The sequence below is a fragment of the Acyrthosiphon pisum genome, chromosome A1 (genome assembly GCF_005508785.2).
Source record: "Acyrthosiphon pisum isolate AL4f chromosome A1, pea_aphid_22Mar2018_4r6ur, whole genome shotgun sequence".
NCBI classification, from domain to species: domain Eukaryota; kingdom Metazoa; phylum Arthropoda; class Insecta; order Hemiptera; family Aphididae; genus Acyrthosiphon; species Acyrthosiphon pisum.
Window position 1 is genome coordinate 141,150,949 of NC_042494.1, and position 20,770 is coordinate 141,171,718.

General features: G+C 30.5%; 1 protein-coding gene across 7 annotated transcripts in view; it reads right to left on the reverse strand.

The window, feature by feature from the left end:
• LOC100163095 overlaps window positions 1–20,770 on the reverse strand; it is a 67,963-nt gene that overhangs the window by 19,367 nt on the left and 27,826 nt on the right. For 6 of the 7 annotated variants that reach the window (XM_008184007.3, XM_008184004.3, XM_008184008.3 and 3 more), the window contains exons 13-14: window positions 17,746–18,021; window positions 14,146–14,281 (exon numbers count right to left, since the gene is read on the reverse strand). In XM_008184007.3, the coding sequence (XP_008182229.1) occupies window positions 14,146–14,281; window positions 17,746–18,021 (412 nt within the window). Of the gene's footprint in view, window positions 1–9,662; window positions 11,207–14,145; window positions 14,282–17,745; window positions 18,022–20,770 lie in introns of those variants that run through there. The other variant, XM_029488466.1, reaches the window with a different exon arrangement.

A 20,770-nucleotide genomic window follows, 5' to 3' on the forward strand; every position in this document is an offset into this window, starting at 1 on the left:
GAGTTGGGCACTCGTCTCGCTTCATTTACTAATTCAATATCGTGTAGTTATATTAAATTTAAAAGCAACGGGATATCATTGTATTCGAAAAAAGATTCTGAGAAGAGCTCTGTTAAAATCATTCCTGCTAACATTGCTTCAACATCATTCAGTATATTTGTTCATACACTTAGAAAAATTACTAAGATAAATCGAAAAATAACCTATTAAAGTCTTATCTAGACTCCTAGTTTTCTATCTATAAACCACTACGTGCAACTCTTTAAGCACTCTTTCTAAAACTCAAGACAGAAAAATGAAATAAAAAAAAAATATATAATATCATCGTAAGAAGTAAGAACAATACTATTTGAACCACATATTAGAAAATTGAAACTTAACGAAACGGCGGTGTCTTATTTTGTATGAATAAAATAAAAATTAAATTTCTAATAATAATATTAATCGGTTATCATACAATATTAATATTATTAAATATAATATGTTATACTACACTTATGAACAATTATGAAAGTTCTCGGTGTTTCGTTTATATTAATTTATTATGGAAATTATAATAAAAGATAAATTTTAACTAATTTTTAACTGAAGTAAACTATTAAAATTAAATAAAATTAGATGTATTCTATTTTTTTTTTATTTAGTGATCCTTTATTAATAATTAAATAGCTAGATTAAAAATGAATTTTAGTTATTTGCATAATAGGTATATTATAAAGTAAACGACTCCATAATTAATCATTACACCTACATTTAAAATTTAAATATTTTATGAGTAAAATTATGACCTTCTTTAGATTCTAAGAAGAATTGTTTTTTGGTTTAATAATGATGAGTACTTAGAGTAGGTATTTATTTATTTTTTTGTGCGTCTGAAGACACTTTTTAAAGTAGAAAAATACTTCAATATTCAATATTGAGGTTTGTTTCTGGTAGAAAATTGGTTCTAGTTTGTACTTTGAGGGATGAAAATAATGCATTTCCTATTATATTCTAAATCATCGAGGTAAAAAAAAAATAATGAAATACAGGAATATTTCTCAACACCAATATAAGACAAAATTGTTTTTTTTTTATGTAATGCAGAAAGGAATAACCGTAGAGACTTGACATTTTCACCAAATATTTATATTTGCATTTTCTAGACACACAAAAATTTTAAAACTATGTTGACTCTTTTTGAACTACCTATATATTCGAGTATATAATATTATAGATATTATTGAAATGTTCGAGTTTTTCGATTTATGGGAGAAACTTTTCTGCAAAAGCATGAAAATATAACATACGGTTCACTGTCAGTACTTTCTTTTTAAGTTTTTTTTACTAAAAATATTGAATTTCAACATCATTATTCTTAATGACGGTCAGTATATTATAACACTCAGTGTATTAGTATTTAGTAGTAATTGTTACTACTATCGTGAATATTGTATTGTATCTAATTATGTATATTATTTAATATTTGTACTCTAAAATAAGGCATGTAATTTATTTAAGTTTGAACAATTGGTAATTGTTAAACTCTGCAATTTTACAATGAGTGATGTTAACAAATAAACTAATAAAAAAAATATTTATATAATATTATCGCATCTACAAAACGATGAAAACTATTCTAATAATAAGTAGGAGGTAATATAAGTACGTACCTACTTATTTATCTCAAGCAATTATTATATTTTTTCAAAACGACAGAATTTTGCATTTCATGAACAGCTATTTATTACGATATTAGACTAGAAATAAAACGCGGATTTGATATACAGCACTCCCGTCCGACAGGCGAGGCGCCACGTTTGTATATTATGTACTTACACGAAATACCTATAGACTCACACCGCACCGGTTATATAGTTATTAGTAATAACTAATAACTATGTGTACATACGTCACAGTGTATACGCGTATATATTAATACCTACCTACAATGTACACTGCATATTATTATACATAAGCATGTGTGATGTGTCGGTTACAGGGCAGTGTGCTGGAATATATAGGGGCGTTTCCGGAGATTATCGTTTCAACAATTCTGTGAGGGTATTAATGCTACATACTATTATGTGTATCATATACCCTATCCCCGTGTCCTATATTTAGAACCATTCGGATACATGTATACGCGTACATATTATATTATTATTATTATTATATGTTTTGTATATTACGTATCGTTTTGTGTTATTTTTAATATATTTTTTTTTATCAATTACAATGCAAACTGTCAACATTGCACCGTTATTACCTACCTAACGGTGAGCTGTTTACACACCATTGCGCACGTCGATGGCGGGACAGTTTCCTGTTGTTGTTTTGCAGTCCCGTTGGAACAAATATCTCCAGTATGGAATATATATGGACGAGGGTCGACGAACGGTCATAATATACGATATACGATGTATTATGAATTATAATATATAGTATTATAGTACCTGTCTATATTTATGGCTATATATTACCTATATATAGTTGAACTAGTGTTTTCAAACACCTAAATACCGGGTGTCCGCTGAAGCAGGCAACACGTCTTTATAACTCAGACATTCGGTAACTACCTTGTACATAGTTTTGAAGTCAGTTTGTGGAACATGAATCCCGCAGATTACAGAGACATCGATATTACATCCCGACTTATACAGTTTTTAACTCATGTATTTTACGAGTGCGTAACACAAATAATTATTAAAACGAAAACCTCTATTCTCAGTCTATCATGCAAGTAGGCACATTAAAAAAAAAATTTGAAGTGTGACAAAAATTGTTTTTTTTTATTTAACATTTTAATTTTGAATTCCCCATTTAGGTGATTTTTGATTTATAATACAAGTTGTTACATCTAAATTACTTGAATATTTTTTTAACTATTCATTGTCTTGTTTCATGTTTCACAAACCGAATTTATAAGTATGTATACGGTTATGTATACATATGGTCTGTACGGAGTTACACCATGTCTCCAGGTTCCGTGGACACACGGTATATATTATCACGCCCTCGTGTGTACCTATATTATAGAGAAGCGAGTAAACATTTGTGATCGACGGTCGGACGAAATCGCTATTTCTACCTCCGCGCCGTCATCGTAGACAGCTAGCTGCAGTGTATATAAATATAATAAAATATATTTCATGTAATATTTTATAATATTATACATCACACTGCACACACACACACACACACACACACACACACAAATTCATAATATTACGTAAGTCGCATGTATATAGATTGTGCATTTGTGCGTTCAACGGTCTTATACCGTATACCTTATACCATACACCGGTATATTCGCCCCTCAGCCGAGTCTAAATATTAATAATGTCGTCTGACTGAAAAATCTATCACCATGGCTGTCACACATCCCTCGCAGTCGCGCAGTTTCGCGGTGGCGATGTACTATATACACGACGTGTGCGTGCGTCTGTTTATGTATTGTCAGTGGGGGGAGGGGGAACTCACGGCCTCGTGGGATTCATCGGAGCCTCCGGGTCGGCAGTCGTTAAATATTCACCGAATCATCACGCGCCGTGATGACACACATTCAACCTTCACATCAATATTCGTTCACGTCTCGGGACTTCTGACGTAAACGCACACCTCCACCACCGCCACAGTTTGTATACGTTCACCTAGGCGTCTGTATATGTATGCTCGTACCTACATATAGATATATACCATGGTTGGGAAACTCTAAGCTATATTAGAGGGCCATTTGTAGAACTTTAAAATCTAGAGGGCTGCAGCTATACCTATGCTTACATAAAGCGATAAAGCGAACAACATTTTTGCGGACTATACAAAACTACGACTTCGTGATACGATATATACAAAAAAACTGATATAGTGAAATAAAAATCTACTACCTACTATTATAAGCTATGAACATAGAATATATTTAGACATATTATTTTAGTAATTAAGCTGCAGTTCAAAATTATAAAATAATTAAACTCCATAATCAATGCATTCTACAAACAATGTAGGTAATTTATATATAGAATATAGATATTATAAAGCGTTTGCCCGATATTTTATGAAGTAATTTTTATCTTTAAGCTTTTGATTATTACATTTTAAAATGTACCGCGGCCAGATAAAAATGATATGCGTGACGGATGTAGCCCGCGAACCACCAGTTGCCATCTTTGGTACCTAGGTCATCTATAACCATCATATAGAACCACGGTGTGCCTTGTTCTATCGACTAGTTCACGGCTTCCTACCCGACACTTCCACCGCGAATATATATTATAACCTCCATACCATCTGCAACTGCATTTATATACATATACGATATACGTTTAAAAACTGTTTAGCCACCACTGACATTCAGTGCCCCACAGAGACGGACTGAATAATATAACACAGTGATGCAATGTTCGGTTTGGTCGGATTAGAATGAAAATCATGCAAGCCATTAACCCAAAAATCGCATGGCTCAAAAGAAAAAAGAACATCTGGTTAGAATTCGGTACATCTTAACTTGGCCGAGAGTGATTAATAATTACATTAAAATAAATAGTAAGTTATTAAAATATAAACTATCTGTGATTATAACATGAATGACGTTTTAAATTAATGAAAAAAAAATAATAATAATAAAAATATTGATCTATGTAAAAATGCCAAAAACTTCCCACTATCCACTAAGTATTAAGTAAAGACTAAAGAAGTATTGTAATACTTAATGGTAATATTAATCGATAATTATTTATTATTTTATTATTCAAATGGTTATATATTTAAACCTTCATAATGATAGAAATATAAAATTGAATATGTGTATAAAAACCTTAGCATTGATAAAAGAAAATACAATGATTATTTTCGTTTTATTGTTACTTACTTTATTTGTCTTGTTGTTTTATTTTAATGTACACAAGCTATGTGGGTAGCCATATCAGATCAATGGGAACCCATTGAATATATTTTTTAAATTGCTTTTATTTAACTACATAATATTTTTTAAGTAAGGGTAGTTCAATCTTGAAAAAAAATATTATTATTTAACTGAATAAACAATAAAAGTAGAGGTGCATTAAACTGAAAAGAAAACAACAATACAATTAATTTTATGAGTATAATAAATGATTAAATATAATTAAATAATCGTTAGATTTATTACTCTTTTACGACCTATTATAGAATTATATTATGTAAAAAGTTTAAGGTAAACTTGTGTAGTTTATATTCATTTTTTTATCTTCTATCAACACTGGTTAAAATATAAATAAAATTTTGAAAATGTTTTAACATGATGTTTTTTTAATTATTCAAAATAAAATAAAATACCTAAATTAAAAAGTGATAAATATAAATCAAAATAATTATTTAATGTACGACTGATAAAAATAAACAATCGAATTGAAATTTACATGCATATTTTATTTTGTTACAATAAATTTACCATGGATTATAGAGATAAACTAATAAACTATATAACGATATTAACGTTTTAAATATACATACACATTTAATTATAACTCTATGTATACTATAAAGAAGATAATGCATTTTTAATGTTTTTAAAGTTAAGCTAAAAATACAAAATTTTCATTAGCTGGTATTAAACTTAATAGCACCATATCATTAAAATGTTTAAGATATGAAACATTTGTAAACCGTTTTTTGCGTTAACAAAATTTTGATATTCAAATTAAGTTGTGGTGTATTTCTTAATTCATAACTTTAAAATTCCTTGAATTGTTTATGCTGAATTTCTGTGGCTGTAATTAAAAATCAAAATATTTATTTTTGGTCCGAACTATATACTACACGAAACTAAGGCTTATACCAGAATTCGGATATAATTAAAATACCAAAAGCTTTTTCTCCTTTTTATTTATATATATTAATATATATGTATTTTTAAATAAAATTGCTCTAAGTAAATCACACGAACCTATTCTAATATATCAAAAAAAAATAGTAAAAAAAAAAATATGTTAACTGCTCGAGTAAGTTATGTTGTAGCTCTGTCGTTTCAGCCGTTTTCTAATTTTCAATATTCTTCAATAACTTTTTTCGTTTTTTTTATACTTACAAGACGTAATATTAATATTAATATTATATTGCAATATAATTATGATAACACGGCGTTCTGGGTAGGCATTTTAGGTACACCACAGTCCTGCGGTACGTTTTCCTGAATTTATCATAAGGTAAGAATTTTAAATTTAATAATACCTACTTCGCAAAGTCTTTTAGTATATTTTTGTATTATATTTAGTTTTTTATGAGACAGCCACAGCTTCCTGTACGATTTAATATTGAATAGCTATATCAGTATTAAAGCGAGACAATTGGCTGTTTATTATTGTTATAATCATTTACGTGACAACAACATTAAGCACCATATTATGTAATGTTGATTTTACTATTAATTAAAATAAACAACATTAAAAACATATTTCACATCGCACCAAAATCGAGGTATTTTGATCAATCAAATAATATACTCATTAACTCTGATATAATAATATTATTGTTCATAATGATGATGGCAATAGTATTGCAGTATACGATATTGTAAGTTATTACTACTGTAAATTATTTTATTATTGCGTTACCAACAATGTATCTATGTATCTATGTAGAACATAATTATAATTTTCAAATGGTTTCTGTTCTACTGACAGTGGTTTCAGGATATCGGAAATCGGTTGTCAGACCTTCATTGTAATAAATATTATAGTTTTAAAAGTAAAACATGAATAATTAATTTTCTGTTCTTTACATAACGAATGGAAATATTGGAAAATAACACAGAAATTAAAGACAATAAGCTATTTTTACACCAAGAAGAACATTTAGGGCAGTATATAGATGGGTTCATCCTACAATGGTTGAAATAAGTATAGCTCAGAGCTCAGTTACACGATAACATAGTAAATATAGAAGAGAGTTATTATAATAATAAAAACCATTTATGAAAAATCAATAGCCAATATTTCGACAAAAATGTGTTAAATTGTGCTCTTCGTGATGAAACTCGAATTAAAGGTTAAATGTTTTATACATTTTTTTCGCCACTTTGATCTAAATAAATAATTAAAGTGCACTTTAATTATCATTGTTCCTCAACTAATATATAAGAAGACATTTCGTGGTATTCTCTAGTTAAAACACAAATGTTGATATTTACGGAAATTCGGTAGTTCACTGTGAATTCGGTTTTAAGGGCGACTTCGCGTAAAAGCTATTCGTATGGATTAAGTCGATTAAAATACATTTGCCCTATTAAATATGCCACACTGACACAAAGAATCTTCAATACTATTTATTAATACGTACTTTGCTGTCTGATAAAATGTTAACGTTCCTACGTTTAGTATGATTAATAAGTTATATTATTTACTTATAAATCACTGATTTAAATTATTCATCCAAACGAGCTATCAACACATTTTGATACAGTTGAATTTATAAAAAATTTATTTTCGCTTGACATTCATAATATGCTGCGAATGAAAATATATCGACAACTTGAGTAGCTGGTGGGTACGCATCGACCCTCTCAGTAGTCTCATTAAATAATGTTACAATCAGACGATAACCAAAACGGACGTATAATTATTATCGTTTAAATATTTGATCTTAACTCTGAAATATAGATTAATCGCGTTATTTATATACTTGTTTATTTCATTATAATATTATAAGCCCATGAAATAAACCATGTACTATATGCATATAACTGTTATAAATTGAATAAAATATGTAAATCTGAATTTATTATTGAGGATAAAAACAAAGCTACGCGGTGAATATTAAATATTTTCTTGGTTAGATCCTAAAGACCGGCTATACGTTTAAAAATCAATTAATTTAATGCTTTAAAAGCAGCATACTTTCCATTAGAATGTAGATAACAGATGATATGATATTTGAAACATTATTCCAATAGTTTTGGTTGAATATCACTTAATACTGTTAAATAATCTTATTAATTTTTTTATGCACATTTTTTAGTTGAATAATTTAATCGCAGTTAAAGTTTTAATAAAAAACTCGAAGAAGTTCTGCTTTATAATATAAACGATTATTGATATTTCAAAAGATACCAAATGTATGTCACGAGCATTTTTAAATTGAAATATTTTGTACACTCATAACTCGCTTAAGATTTACTGATAAATAATAAAAAAACCGACGCAAGAACAAAGATGACGTACTCAAATTTGTGTTAGATAAAAATAAGTCGATTCACGTTCTAATATTAAAGCTTAACAAACATTATTGGTTCTGTTTAACGCCAATTTTTTATGCCATATGGTTGTAAATGGACACAATATTTGCGGTTGTGGCGTCCTCTCAAATAATAATATTTTCCACTTCTCTTTAAATTTGATCAGTAATCACTGGTGAAAAAAACATCTGTATTTAATGAAAAAATGATCGCACTAAATGTGAATATCGTAAAATACTACATTCAAGTGTAAAATTGCAGACAAATAATAAATACCATCAATTTGTTTATGAAAGTGAACAAAAGTAACATGTATATCAAAGTTAAAACTGTACTTTTTATGGTTGAAGATCGGCTATTATGATTTGAGTAAAAAAATGAATAAAATATGATTCAGATGCAAGTACATATATTTTGAAATAGTCACACCAACTTACATTCGATACATCGCGATGCACTAACAAAATAATACTCAGCTATATGAGGTATAATACCTGAGCACTCTGATTTGATTCTATAATTTTTGAATATTTTCCTCTTATTTCATATGAACACATTAAAATAGGATTTTTGGACTCCCACAGACACAAATAAGATTATATAATATGTATACTTACATTAATTTCGTTCAGAAAAATATCTATTATAAATCATATTACATTCGACAACAATGGCAAATATAGGTATCCTTCGCATTACCGCAAATTTGTTTGAAAAAAAAATAATAATAATAATAATAATGATAGGTAATAGGTATTGTAAAATAACAGGAAAATAAAAACGAAAAATGCTCTAATCTCGACATTTTCATTGTAATAATACCCTTAGCTATATACGGCTAAAGGTTGTAATATTACAAATGTCCCTATTGTTTTAGTTCCGGCCGCGTGAGGCATCCGGCGGGGAGGAATAGAAAAGGCTTTTCTATTAAACGTTTTTAATTTCCGGACAAAATGCCACATTATAATTGCCTCTCCTACCGGCCACCTCCTCACTCACCACCAACCCCCCTCACCATCACTCCGTCAACCGTGATTTGCTACGACCCGACCGCGCGGCGTCAACGTTGTCGTCACCGACTCGCTGCGCCACCAACTATTTTTTTTTTATATTTTTTTTTTTAAACAAGCGCGTATGGCGAAAACTTTGGTCGTTAAAAAATCCCCATTGAACTTTTGCCGACAAACGTAAGTTCACAATACGCTGGAGATTCGAAAAAAGCGTGGACGGAATATCTGTCGAGCGAATATTTGGATGAAAATAATGTATGCGAAACAATTTTGAACACCTATATAATATTATAGGTATGCGTTTTGAGTTTTTTAAAAAGACTCATAGGCCGTAGCGGCGTAGCCCACCTGTACTGTAAGGATACTGCAAAACGGTCGATACACAAAAATAATACCTGACCCTCCACCCTCCCCCCACAACCGCAACCCACGACGAACACTTCGATCCACCAAGCATTTACCTTTTTGAGGAAAACTCTGTTGCACGTGACAGCCGTCGTTTTACAGTGCCTGTGTCTGAACGGCGTGTTGCCTCTGTCCACGTCACGCTCGAAACTGATGGTACGTGCGCCACGCGAGAACGACGACGCGCCATACGGCGCCAACGTCGACGCCGGTCGGTGCCGGTGCGACGCCGATCTCCTCCAGACCGTCTCACTGTCGCTAACCGACCTCCGGTCATCGTCGTCGTCCTCATCATCGTCGTCACCGTCGTTGCCGCCGCCGCAGCCGCCGCAAAATCCGTCACTAACGCAGTCGCTGTCGTCATCGTCACTGCAGCCGTCCACGTCGTCGTCGTCGCTACAACAACGATCGTGACCTCCGCTAAGAGCTGTGCCGATAAACGTGAACAACTGTTGTACGTGTCTGTCGAACTGGTCGGGCAGACTAGTGACGCTGGCCGTGCAGTTCGACGTCGTCGTCGTCGTGCAGGCCATCGCGGAGTCGGCCGCCGTGACGTCTCGCAACACGTCCGTTTCAAAGTGTACCGTCTTGGTGTTTCGCGACTGTGGTGGACGGTGCTGTGGTGGTTGGTGCCAGTTTTGCTGCAGGCGTTCACGTTGCTGCTGGTGTTCACGGTGTTGCTGCAGGTATTCACGTTGCTGGTGGTGTTCACGTTGATGCTGGAGCTCACGGTGCTGCTGCTGCTGCTGCTGCGGCGAGGAATTCACGTCGGCCGCCGCGGTGGCGACGTCCAACGGCGGTTTTGGCCGGTTCGTCTCGACCATTTTCATCGGCGGACAGGGCGATTGCCGTTATTCCGCGACCGCCGCAATGCGGCAGTTGTGGTACACGCCGCTCGGCAGTACCGCCGTCGTTCGGCATTTGGCACGCGCCGACCGCCGTCGCCGGGCGCACCGCAAACAATAACACCACAGCGACGCCTCCTGATCGTCCATCGTCGCCACGACCGCCTTTGGTTGGTATCGCGGTCGGTCGCCGTACTATAATATCGTAGTATTGCCGTACCTCGTGGCGGCAGCGGCGGCGGCACTGGCCCAGTCGATCGTGACGGCGGCGGTGGCTGCGGTGGCGGGCTTTATGACGACGCCGAAACGACGAGCACAACTACAATATTGTCGTCTTACAACTACAGACCTGCGGCATGACGACGTGACGCATGTCGATCGCGGGCTCCGTCCGTGCCCAACGTTAGCTTAGCGTGTTCGACGGCGTGAGTTATTTCATCCGAAATAAAAATACGTCAACGACACAGCTAAAGACTGCCGCTCGTGATTCACGACGACTACCATAACGACAGCAGCTGACGAATAATTATTATTGTTGTTGTTGATATTACAGAGCTGTGCGTTGCACTCGCGGTATAGTGCCGTTCGGTGCGCGATTACGACGACGACGAGCGGTGTTGTTGCAACCGTACCGAGCGGAGTACACTGCGGGGAGCGCGACGCGATCGTTCAGCTTCCATTAGCGGACTAGCGGACGAGGGTGTATCACGAGGGCGTATTTCAGCGTTCGCAGCGTCCCGGCGCCCGGACGGCGCCCTCTAGTGTAACACATCAAAAGGAAATGGCCCGACGAGAAATGTGTATTGAATCCGTATACATGCGTTTGCCGAGTGGAAGAAAAAAAAGGATCGTGTATGCGCTTGAGTGTGTGTTTCATATATATATACATATATAGGTATGTATTTATATACAAATAATAATAATGAAACGCGAAAAGGTTCTCGGATATCGACACACTAATAAGCGGGGGCGTTGGGAGACCGGGGTAAAAAACCCCGAGTAAAATAATAATATAAATAATTATTGAAAAAGAACGTTTTCGAGAAATGCCATTTCACGTCCCCGTGTGATATTTCAAATAATAATAATAATAATTGTCAATTAGTAAAGGAAAACGTGTATTTTTAAGTGTATATCATTATACGCACGCATGTCGTTGAGAATGCATCGAGAAATAATAACCGATCTCTTTGATGTAACGACCGTTTTGTAGAAACGTTTTTTCAACCGTACAAATATAATATTACATCGATGTATACGGCGGTGGGTATTGGCCGTGTGTTAAATGTTAATATTATCGAACGTCGTGTGACGCGCTTCTTAAAAATTTACATTTTAAGTATATTCCACGGCATATGTAGGTACCTATCTCTTTCGCGTACAGTTCGGTTTGTTCGTGTGTATCTTAAACGCTCAACAAACGGGATTTGTTAAACATTAAAATAAGCCGTCGTGTAACCCTTTGCATATAATAATATCGTGATATGCATGTTAGATATGTGTTTGAAAATATTAAGGATGAGATGATCATTTACATTTTCAAACGAACAACTTTAAATGTACTTGAGCTTTTCGTATTATGTTTCTGTTGTCTTATATATTTATATATAATTCTTCTGTATAGTTTAAGATATTTCTATAAAAATTTACACGATGTTAATAATCGATTTGAAATAAAAATCAACGATAATAACACATATAACTACCAACCTAATAGCTCGCAACCAAAAATGACAATACATAGTTGGTATGTATGGTTAACCATAAAAGTTTGCGAGAATGTATGAAATGTATCATTATACTATACTAGCGTATTGTCAAAAAATATTATGCAATAATTAAATCCTTTTTTTTTCATCTAAAAATTATTTTATTTAATTATTTTTTAATAACATAAAATAGGTTTGGGTGGATAGGCGTGCTTTATTACATTAAATCTGAAATGGATTATTGTGACAAATATATGTCTATAATCCATATTATACGTAACTTAATTTTAATTACTTACCAACTATACATTATGTTTTTGTGTGTAGTTATCACATTTTTAAAACTAACGATGCTCATTTTATTTTAAATCACTTTTTACTTTACATCATAGTATAATATATTATGTAAATTTGCATTTGGCGGTAAACACTAAAAGTTTACAAGTAGATAATATACAAAACGGCCAACTGGTCACCATGTTTACTCGCTTTCCTATAATACAAAAGTAGTAAAAGAGCAAGTCCACTTTATAACGCCTAAAGTAAAAAGTTTAATTCAAATTTATTTTAAACTATCCTCTGAAAATTGTATTTTAGATTTTGAACCGAGCGATAAATTCGTATTGGTTTGACAATGATTTGATTTTTTTTTATGTGTGTGTACGACGTCTCCTTTAGGTGCAGTAAAAATGTTTCAACCATTAACTTTCAAAGTGGTCTCTGATAACAAATCGGGTCTTGGTGATACTTTGGAGGATAAAAATTAAAAATTAAAAACTAAAATTACTTTTCAAACTAATCGAAAAAAAATAAAAACAAAATTACAGACAACGATAACATTCATACAAAAGGGATTTTATTTTTTCGATGTAATTAATTTGAATCGAGAAAATACGAACGTAATTTTCTAGTATTATAATATTGTATATAACATATTATAAACTTTATAATTCTGTAATATATTACATTGTGAAGTTTTACAGTTGATACGATTAGTATTACAAAACATTCAACATGACTATAGATATTAACTATATTCAAATGCATATTTTGGACTTATGACAGTATAGTTTTTGTTATCAATACATAATATATATAATACAATATTTTTTTTTGTTGATTAAAAAAATGTTTCACTTCGGCATAACTCAAATATTATGGCCAGTTATCTAGTTTTTATAAATCTACAGAAGTAATATTAAATTTAAACTATACTCATTTCAAAAGTAATTTCTTTATTTTGAATAATAATAATAATAATTGTGAACATATACGTAATGTACATATATAATATATACATAGTAACTTAATGTAATCTGTATCGAGTATATATAGCGTACAATTTGACTGTGTATATATTATTTGCACATCGTTAGTCTGTTAATTGGATGCTAACAAAGTTACTGAGAACTGCGTCAACTGATTCATGAAAATACTAAAAGTATCTAGATAAAATTTTATCACCAATTAAAAAATATAATTTACTTTAATAATATTCCATCAGAAAACTAAAAATATCTTACAAACATTTTGTTTGTGGAGTATTATATTATTAAAAAATAGGAAACCACATTAATTTCACTGTGACTTAAGTAAATACAGATAAAAACTTACTAACTCTAATATTATTAATTATTTCTTATTAAAATAATATGAAGAATTAAATTAGTATAAATCAAATAATCTGTAGGTATACCTAATAACCAACAAATTCAATATTTGAATGGTTTTGTTCGCATTTCGTACGGGAATATCATACGTGAACAATTTCATTTATGTATACATGGTTTTATAGCTATTATTATTCCTAATATCAAAGATAGGTACCCTACTTACCTACATGTCGAATTCAAAATTAATAATATTTTATAGTATATGATATTATGTATTTTTAAATAATTTTAGATTTGATAATTGAGTCAATTTAAATATTTAACCTATATGTATTTTGTAAGCTAGCAACTATTGATTAAGAATTCACTCACCTCTGACGATGTAAGGTAACACAGACGAGAATCAGTGCTTTCGACAGAAGTCTGCTGTGTAATTCCGCTAAAGCTATGTCTGGCCTCTCTGTCCGCCATATAATCCATCCTGGCACTATCTTGTCGTTCAAACATTCTGAAAATAATTAATATAAGTCATAATTAATTCACAATAATGATTCATATTTGAATATTATTATACACAAGAACTGAATTATTAATTGTTATCTATAGTGACTAGTATTATACTATCTGTATAAAATAATATAAAAGATAATGTAATTTATACAGTTTTGGTTTATAGACTCAAAAATTACTCAAACGGTTTTTACAAAAATGTCAAAGAATCTTTTTATAGATAACAGAAATGTTTAGAGGTTAGTTTGAACCATGTCCGATAGGGAATGTTGAAACTGTTTTATATTTTTGTGGATTAGTGATTACGTGGCATTTAAGCAATAAGGTTCTATAGTCTATCTTAATATATTATGAATGATTTCTAACGGGAATGATATTTCTATCCGTTTCACGAAACGAAGCGGATAGTCAAATATATGTGACTTACACAATTATATATTTACTAAAACTATATCTATTGCAATAATCAGACATTTGCATATAATTTTAAAAATTACATTTCAAATGTATTGTTCAATTCTTTGTAAAATTACATTTTTCGATGTTATATATTTAATATAATTAATAGCTATCCGTATTACCCGGTGTTGCCCTGGAATAATTAAAACTAAGATATAGGCAATCCACCTGCGGTGGATAGTAATAATAGTAACTTTTTTTCTTGTGTGTAACCAATTACAAGCAGATTATGAGTTTATGGTTTTAATATTGTATTTATATCGGGTAAGCCACCTAAAATAATAAATTGATCAAATCTATTATCTAAATCAGGGTGTTGGACCACAAAGACTCTTTTTTTGACCATCCTTAGAAGACATATGTAGTATATATATATTTAATAATGTAATTGTTTATAAGTATGATAAATCAACAAAAAAAAAACGTGTGTATTTTATTACAATATGTTTGTTATAAAATAAAATATGAACACAAATATTTTTTTTCTTTCGGTGGCCCCCCCTAGTTTTTATAAAATATGTGTAAATTAGCTCACCAACTACAAAAGGTTGGTCGACCATCCTGATCCAAACCTTCCACGTATCTTCAAATTCATTCGGGTATTTTTTGATTCCATAATTTTTTGATTCCATTTTAGGAACACTTTACCTTTTATATTATGTACCTATAATATATATTGTATACGATAGCTGTTAGCCGTAGCTTCTATTCTAAAACCTACACTTTCGACCCGTCTGGTATTCAAATGATAGATTGATATGTGTGCAAAATGTGGTGCCAATTGGTCAAAAACTGCAGATTTGCATATATAATGCGTCATTTAGATATAACTCGACCAGTAACATCTGTATTAGCCGACTATCTATTATAATCTATTCATCTATGGATGGTGTGAAATTTGAATTCAATGATATAATATCATTGTATTTTATCAAAAACCGAATTTCCGTTTTTTCTTAATTTTAGTTTTGTTTTTCTCGGTGCTTTTGAAAACTACTAGAAATTGTTTGCTTCGACCCCCCCAAGTACCAACTACATTTACTTTCCTATCAGAAAATATGCTGTTGAAGAAAATCTAAGTATTTTTACTGTCCTAAAAGGTGAAAACAGACATAAATAAAAATTTAAAAAAAAACGCACATCATTGTAAAATCAATACATTTATCGCTTCGCTCTACTCCTATCAGAATCTATATTGTGTATGCAATATTTCAATTAATTATAATATTAATATAATATGTAAGCAATGACGCAATCATTAAAATAAACAAAAAAATATTCTTTTCCCGTGAGCTGAAAAAATATATATGTGAGCTACACTTTAGATACTTATAGTGGTTAACAAAATAAGTTATAGCACCCTTCAAGTCTCAAGGAATCCATTGATACAACCTTTATTAAAAACGATCCTGTAGTTTTTAAATCTAATAACTTTAGTTAAACCAACATCCATTTTTGTATATAAATTCATATACCTATCTGTGTCTAATGTCAATCTTGCGTTTCACATGTCAAAGATTTTTTTTAGATTCTGAGTGGAGCGAGGAAGCTATTGATTTTACAATGCTGTTTTTTAATTTTTTTTTTTTATTTCCTGTCTATAAAATTTCTACCTGAAGAAGTGCTTCAATTTCAACATATAGTACCTTATCTTTTAGAAAATTGGATCAAGATGGTACCTTAAAAAGGTAATTTTTCGATTTTATCAATAGTTATTTAATGCCACGGGAAAAACCATCGAAAACTTACGAAAAAACGGTAAAAATGGGATTTTAATTTCTAATGCTATGTTTATCACCATAGAAACGAATAGAAAATTATAATATAATATTAATTCAACTTACTTGATATAATAAATAATAACAATATAAAATATCCAGACTGACAAACCGTCTCCGCTCAGAATCGTTTTCCTTATACAACTATATCATTGAATTCAAGTCTAATATAATCCATTATACAATGATCCACTTGTAACCTACTGTACAGCAGAGCGACATCCACTTCCATGCTTTTTTTTATAAATATATTTGTAAAAAAAAGTATATTACACCTTATTTCTTACTAATTATAATAATAATATAATATGTAACCAATGGCAACCATTTAAATAAGCAAAAAAATATCCTTTTTTCGTGAGCTGAAAAAAAATCATGTGTAAGCTGTGCTTTAGCTGCTTATAGGGGTTGAAAAATAAGCCATAAATATCCTCCAAGTCTCAAGGAATCTATTGACATCACTTTTATTTATAACGGTCCAATAGTTTTGAGGCTATAGAAGATGAACAAACAAACGCTCATTTTTATATATAGATATGAAAACTATTCGAAAAAATAATAATAATAACTTAGAATTATGTAGAACTATATAGCAAAAAATGAAAAATAAATTAAAGTTTAACAAAGAAAAATTAATTTTGAATTCAAAACTATTATCTTCGTGACATTAAAATATTCTACTAATATTTCTAAGTTAATGAGACAAAAATATACTCGTATAAAATATTCATTTTATTTACTTATTAAAAAAAAATGTAGTCGGCAATATTATGATCTTAACACTTATATTTTTTGTCTCGTGGATGGCCCTTTTTACAATTATTATAACACAATATGTTCTCTACTTAGTCGCGAGTTATTGTTGATATCATAACCATATAAAAGTATTAAGCTTTATTAAAGCATTATTAACCTTTTTATTTTTAAGAAAATTATATTATATTATTACGAATTGTTTTCATTGCTCTTGTAATCTTTACAGTTTACATACACTGTATAATGAGTAAAATTTCAAAGTTTTCTATAGTGTATAGTTGTTATTTGTTAATTTAGCCCTAGCTCTGATTTGATATAAAATCATAGTTAACAACATATTTATTTTCTTAACCATGCACTAAAATGCAATCTATTCAATTTGAATAAAACTGTGTTAATACCCATGTAAAAGATAACTTTCTGAAATGTCAGAAATCAGAATAGCTATTGTAATTATTAATTTAACTACCTTTGTTCGAATAAATCATTTCTATTAGATTTGTATCCGTTATCTGTCATAACACTGTTTTCATGCCGAAGTGACGGTAAAGATTCCCAAGCCGATCTTTTGTTAGGCCTCGCTGTTGGAATGTGATGATGGGCATGATGTCCGTCAAAAGATCCGTACGGAACACCAGTATTCGATGCACTACTCCCCATGGTTGAAGATCCGCACCGCCATCCGTCACTATGTCTAAACCATTGAGCTCGAGCTGATTCATTCCAACAGTTAGCACATCTATTGCTAAAATTATAACAATAGATCATTACGTGACGGTCGTCGGTCAACGTTATCAATCATCAAACAACGTTGTGTTTTAAATGCAGATAGACATGTTAATTGTTATCTTGTATAGAGTTATATAGGTTAGTCGTTATACTTCTAATATTACTTTTTTCATTTTATTTTTTGTTTACGGTTAGCATAAATACTATCGTTTGGCATACTGATTAGATAATTTAGTAACACACTAACACCACTGCTATTTGTCCATTTTTCCTGTATCCCATATCCGTATGTAATTCTTAATACTTTCTAATATCAAGTTGCTAGTGTTTCTGTGTAATAATGTACTTGTTTTCTTTATCTATATTCAACACTAATTCTTCAAAAAATCATTACCATTACATAGAATGATGAGTATATAGCGAATAAGGATCCATCTACTCTATTACTTTAATTATTTTGTACGTATTATGTATTAAGTATATTTCTATGTATTTAATATCTTGTATTGATTTGGGTATATATCCTGAGTTGTAAAAAAATAAATAATATAAGCAATTTTTATTACCTACGTTATGCTTCCATTTTATTAACTGTTCCAAATTGGTATTATTGGTTAAATAAAATTAATTAACATAGTATAAATTACAGTGTCTTATAAATAAAAGTAAAAACTAGAAAGATGCATATTAATAGGTAAACTAAATTACTTTGGTTTTTGAAAAATATAGTAAGAAAAAAATTATATTTATATTTGATTGTGAGTACTATGAAGGATGCTAAGATCTTATGTATATTCCTAGTAATCAAATTGTTACTTAAACTGTATTTTTATTAATATAACTATATGATAAATCAATTACCTATTTATATATTTTCTAACGTATAAGTTTAAATAACTCATAGATTAAATTGCCGCATAAATTATTGGAATTATTAGCCAATTCAGTGTATTTATCATTCTTTATATTTTTATACTGCCTTTAATAGAAAATATTTCAATTTAAATTTTCATTAACCATACGCAATGAGCATCCAAAAAAGTATTTTTTTTTTAGAATAAGAAATTATTTAAAATTTATTTAGGTATTAACCGAGTATATATTATGATAACTATAAGCCTATACATCTATATATCTTTATTATTATAAATATTTTAACTAAAAAGGCGGACACGTAGGTAATAGCTCTGCTGAACAGTAAGTGTCAAGGGTGCTACCTCATTGAGTAAGTTACTGCAAAGGATGTATACAATTTTAATTCAATAATAAATAATTGTATAATTACGAAAATCAATTCTAAGCGGAGACAGCCTGTCAGCCTATATTTCTAAGTATATTTTATTATATGTTTATATTTGTATATATTTTAAATTGTTAACATACCAATTTGTTTTAGGAACTATTATTAATACGGTTGGTTGAATTAATCTTTGCTGAAACCATTGCATTTATAATATTATTAATTACTATAATAATTATTATAGTAATTATAATTATAGTACATTATTACTGTATATTTTTTATACATAATATTATATTATTATCATTAACTTTTGAGCCAATACCGACTTACCGTAGAACGGTGTAAATAGAATGTGCTGTTCGTCGTATAAATATAGGCAATAGCTGAAAATTAATCTAAATATTTAGGAAATTTCACTGTTGTGTATAGGTAGTAAAATATTATAATATAGGTACGTAACAAATTTCAATTCCTCACAAATAATATTTTTGAATTGGGTAAAATAGAATACATAATTACCACATATACATATGTACTACATACATAGGTATGTTGACGAATTTTGTAAAAAATTTAATTTTAAAAGGTTAAAAAAACAATTGTGCTTAAGTAAATTTGATCTTTTTAATTCGGATATTTACAACATAATATTATGAGAAACTTGTATTTTCGAGATTCTTAATCGAAAAAAAAATATTATCGTATACTTAAATTTAAAAAAACTAAAAAAAAGTAGAGCATTTCAAGTATCTATAAATAACTAAAAAATAGGTAAAATATTTTCAAAATTATTTCATGTCTTGAAAATACATAGATATATTACACGTTGTTGAAATTGTCAAACCTTTCAGTTATTTATTTTTGAATTAAAACGGGTCTAACTAAAAAACTGGTTTTCGGTAAAAATTCCTGGCACCAGTATTCCAAAAAAGATTTAATGTTTTTAGTATCTTGTATTTTGTATTTCGTATTTAAATATAATTTTCCAAGTATTTTTCTAATCCCTGAATTTTTCTGATAGAATGTAGAATGTATCTTATACTCCGTATTGAACTGACAACGACAAGTGTACTACTTTTGCAGTCCTTAACTAACATTTTAGATGCTGAGCGGAGCAATGAATGTATTGTTTTTACAATGATGTTTTTTTTTGTATTTTTTTTTTTTTGTATCGGTCATCACATTTTAGGACAGTAAACGTGCTACATTTTCTTCATTAGTATCTTTTCTATAGGAAAGTGAATCTAGTTGGTACTTTGGGAAGTCAAAAGTAAAAATGTTCCTGTAATTTTCAAAAGCATCGTGAAAAACAAAAGGAAAATTAAGGAAAAACGGGAATTTTTACGCAAAATTGATTTTTGACTAAATCGATTTTGGCCTTTGGTGAAACTCTAAAACAAATGAACATATATACATGAAATTTTCACTGGTAGTTTTTATTTTCATTTTCTATACACGACAAAATTTTCAAAATATTTTGATTTGTTTTGAACTGTTTAGGGACATTTTCAGTTTCCAATTT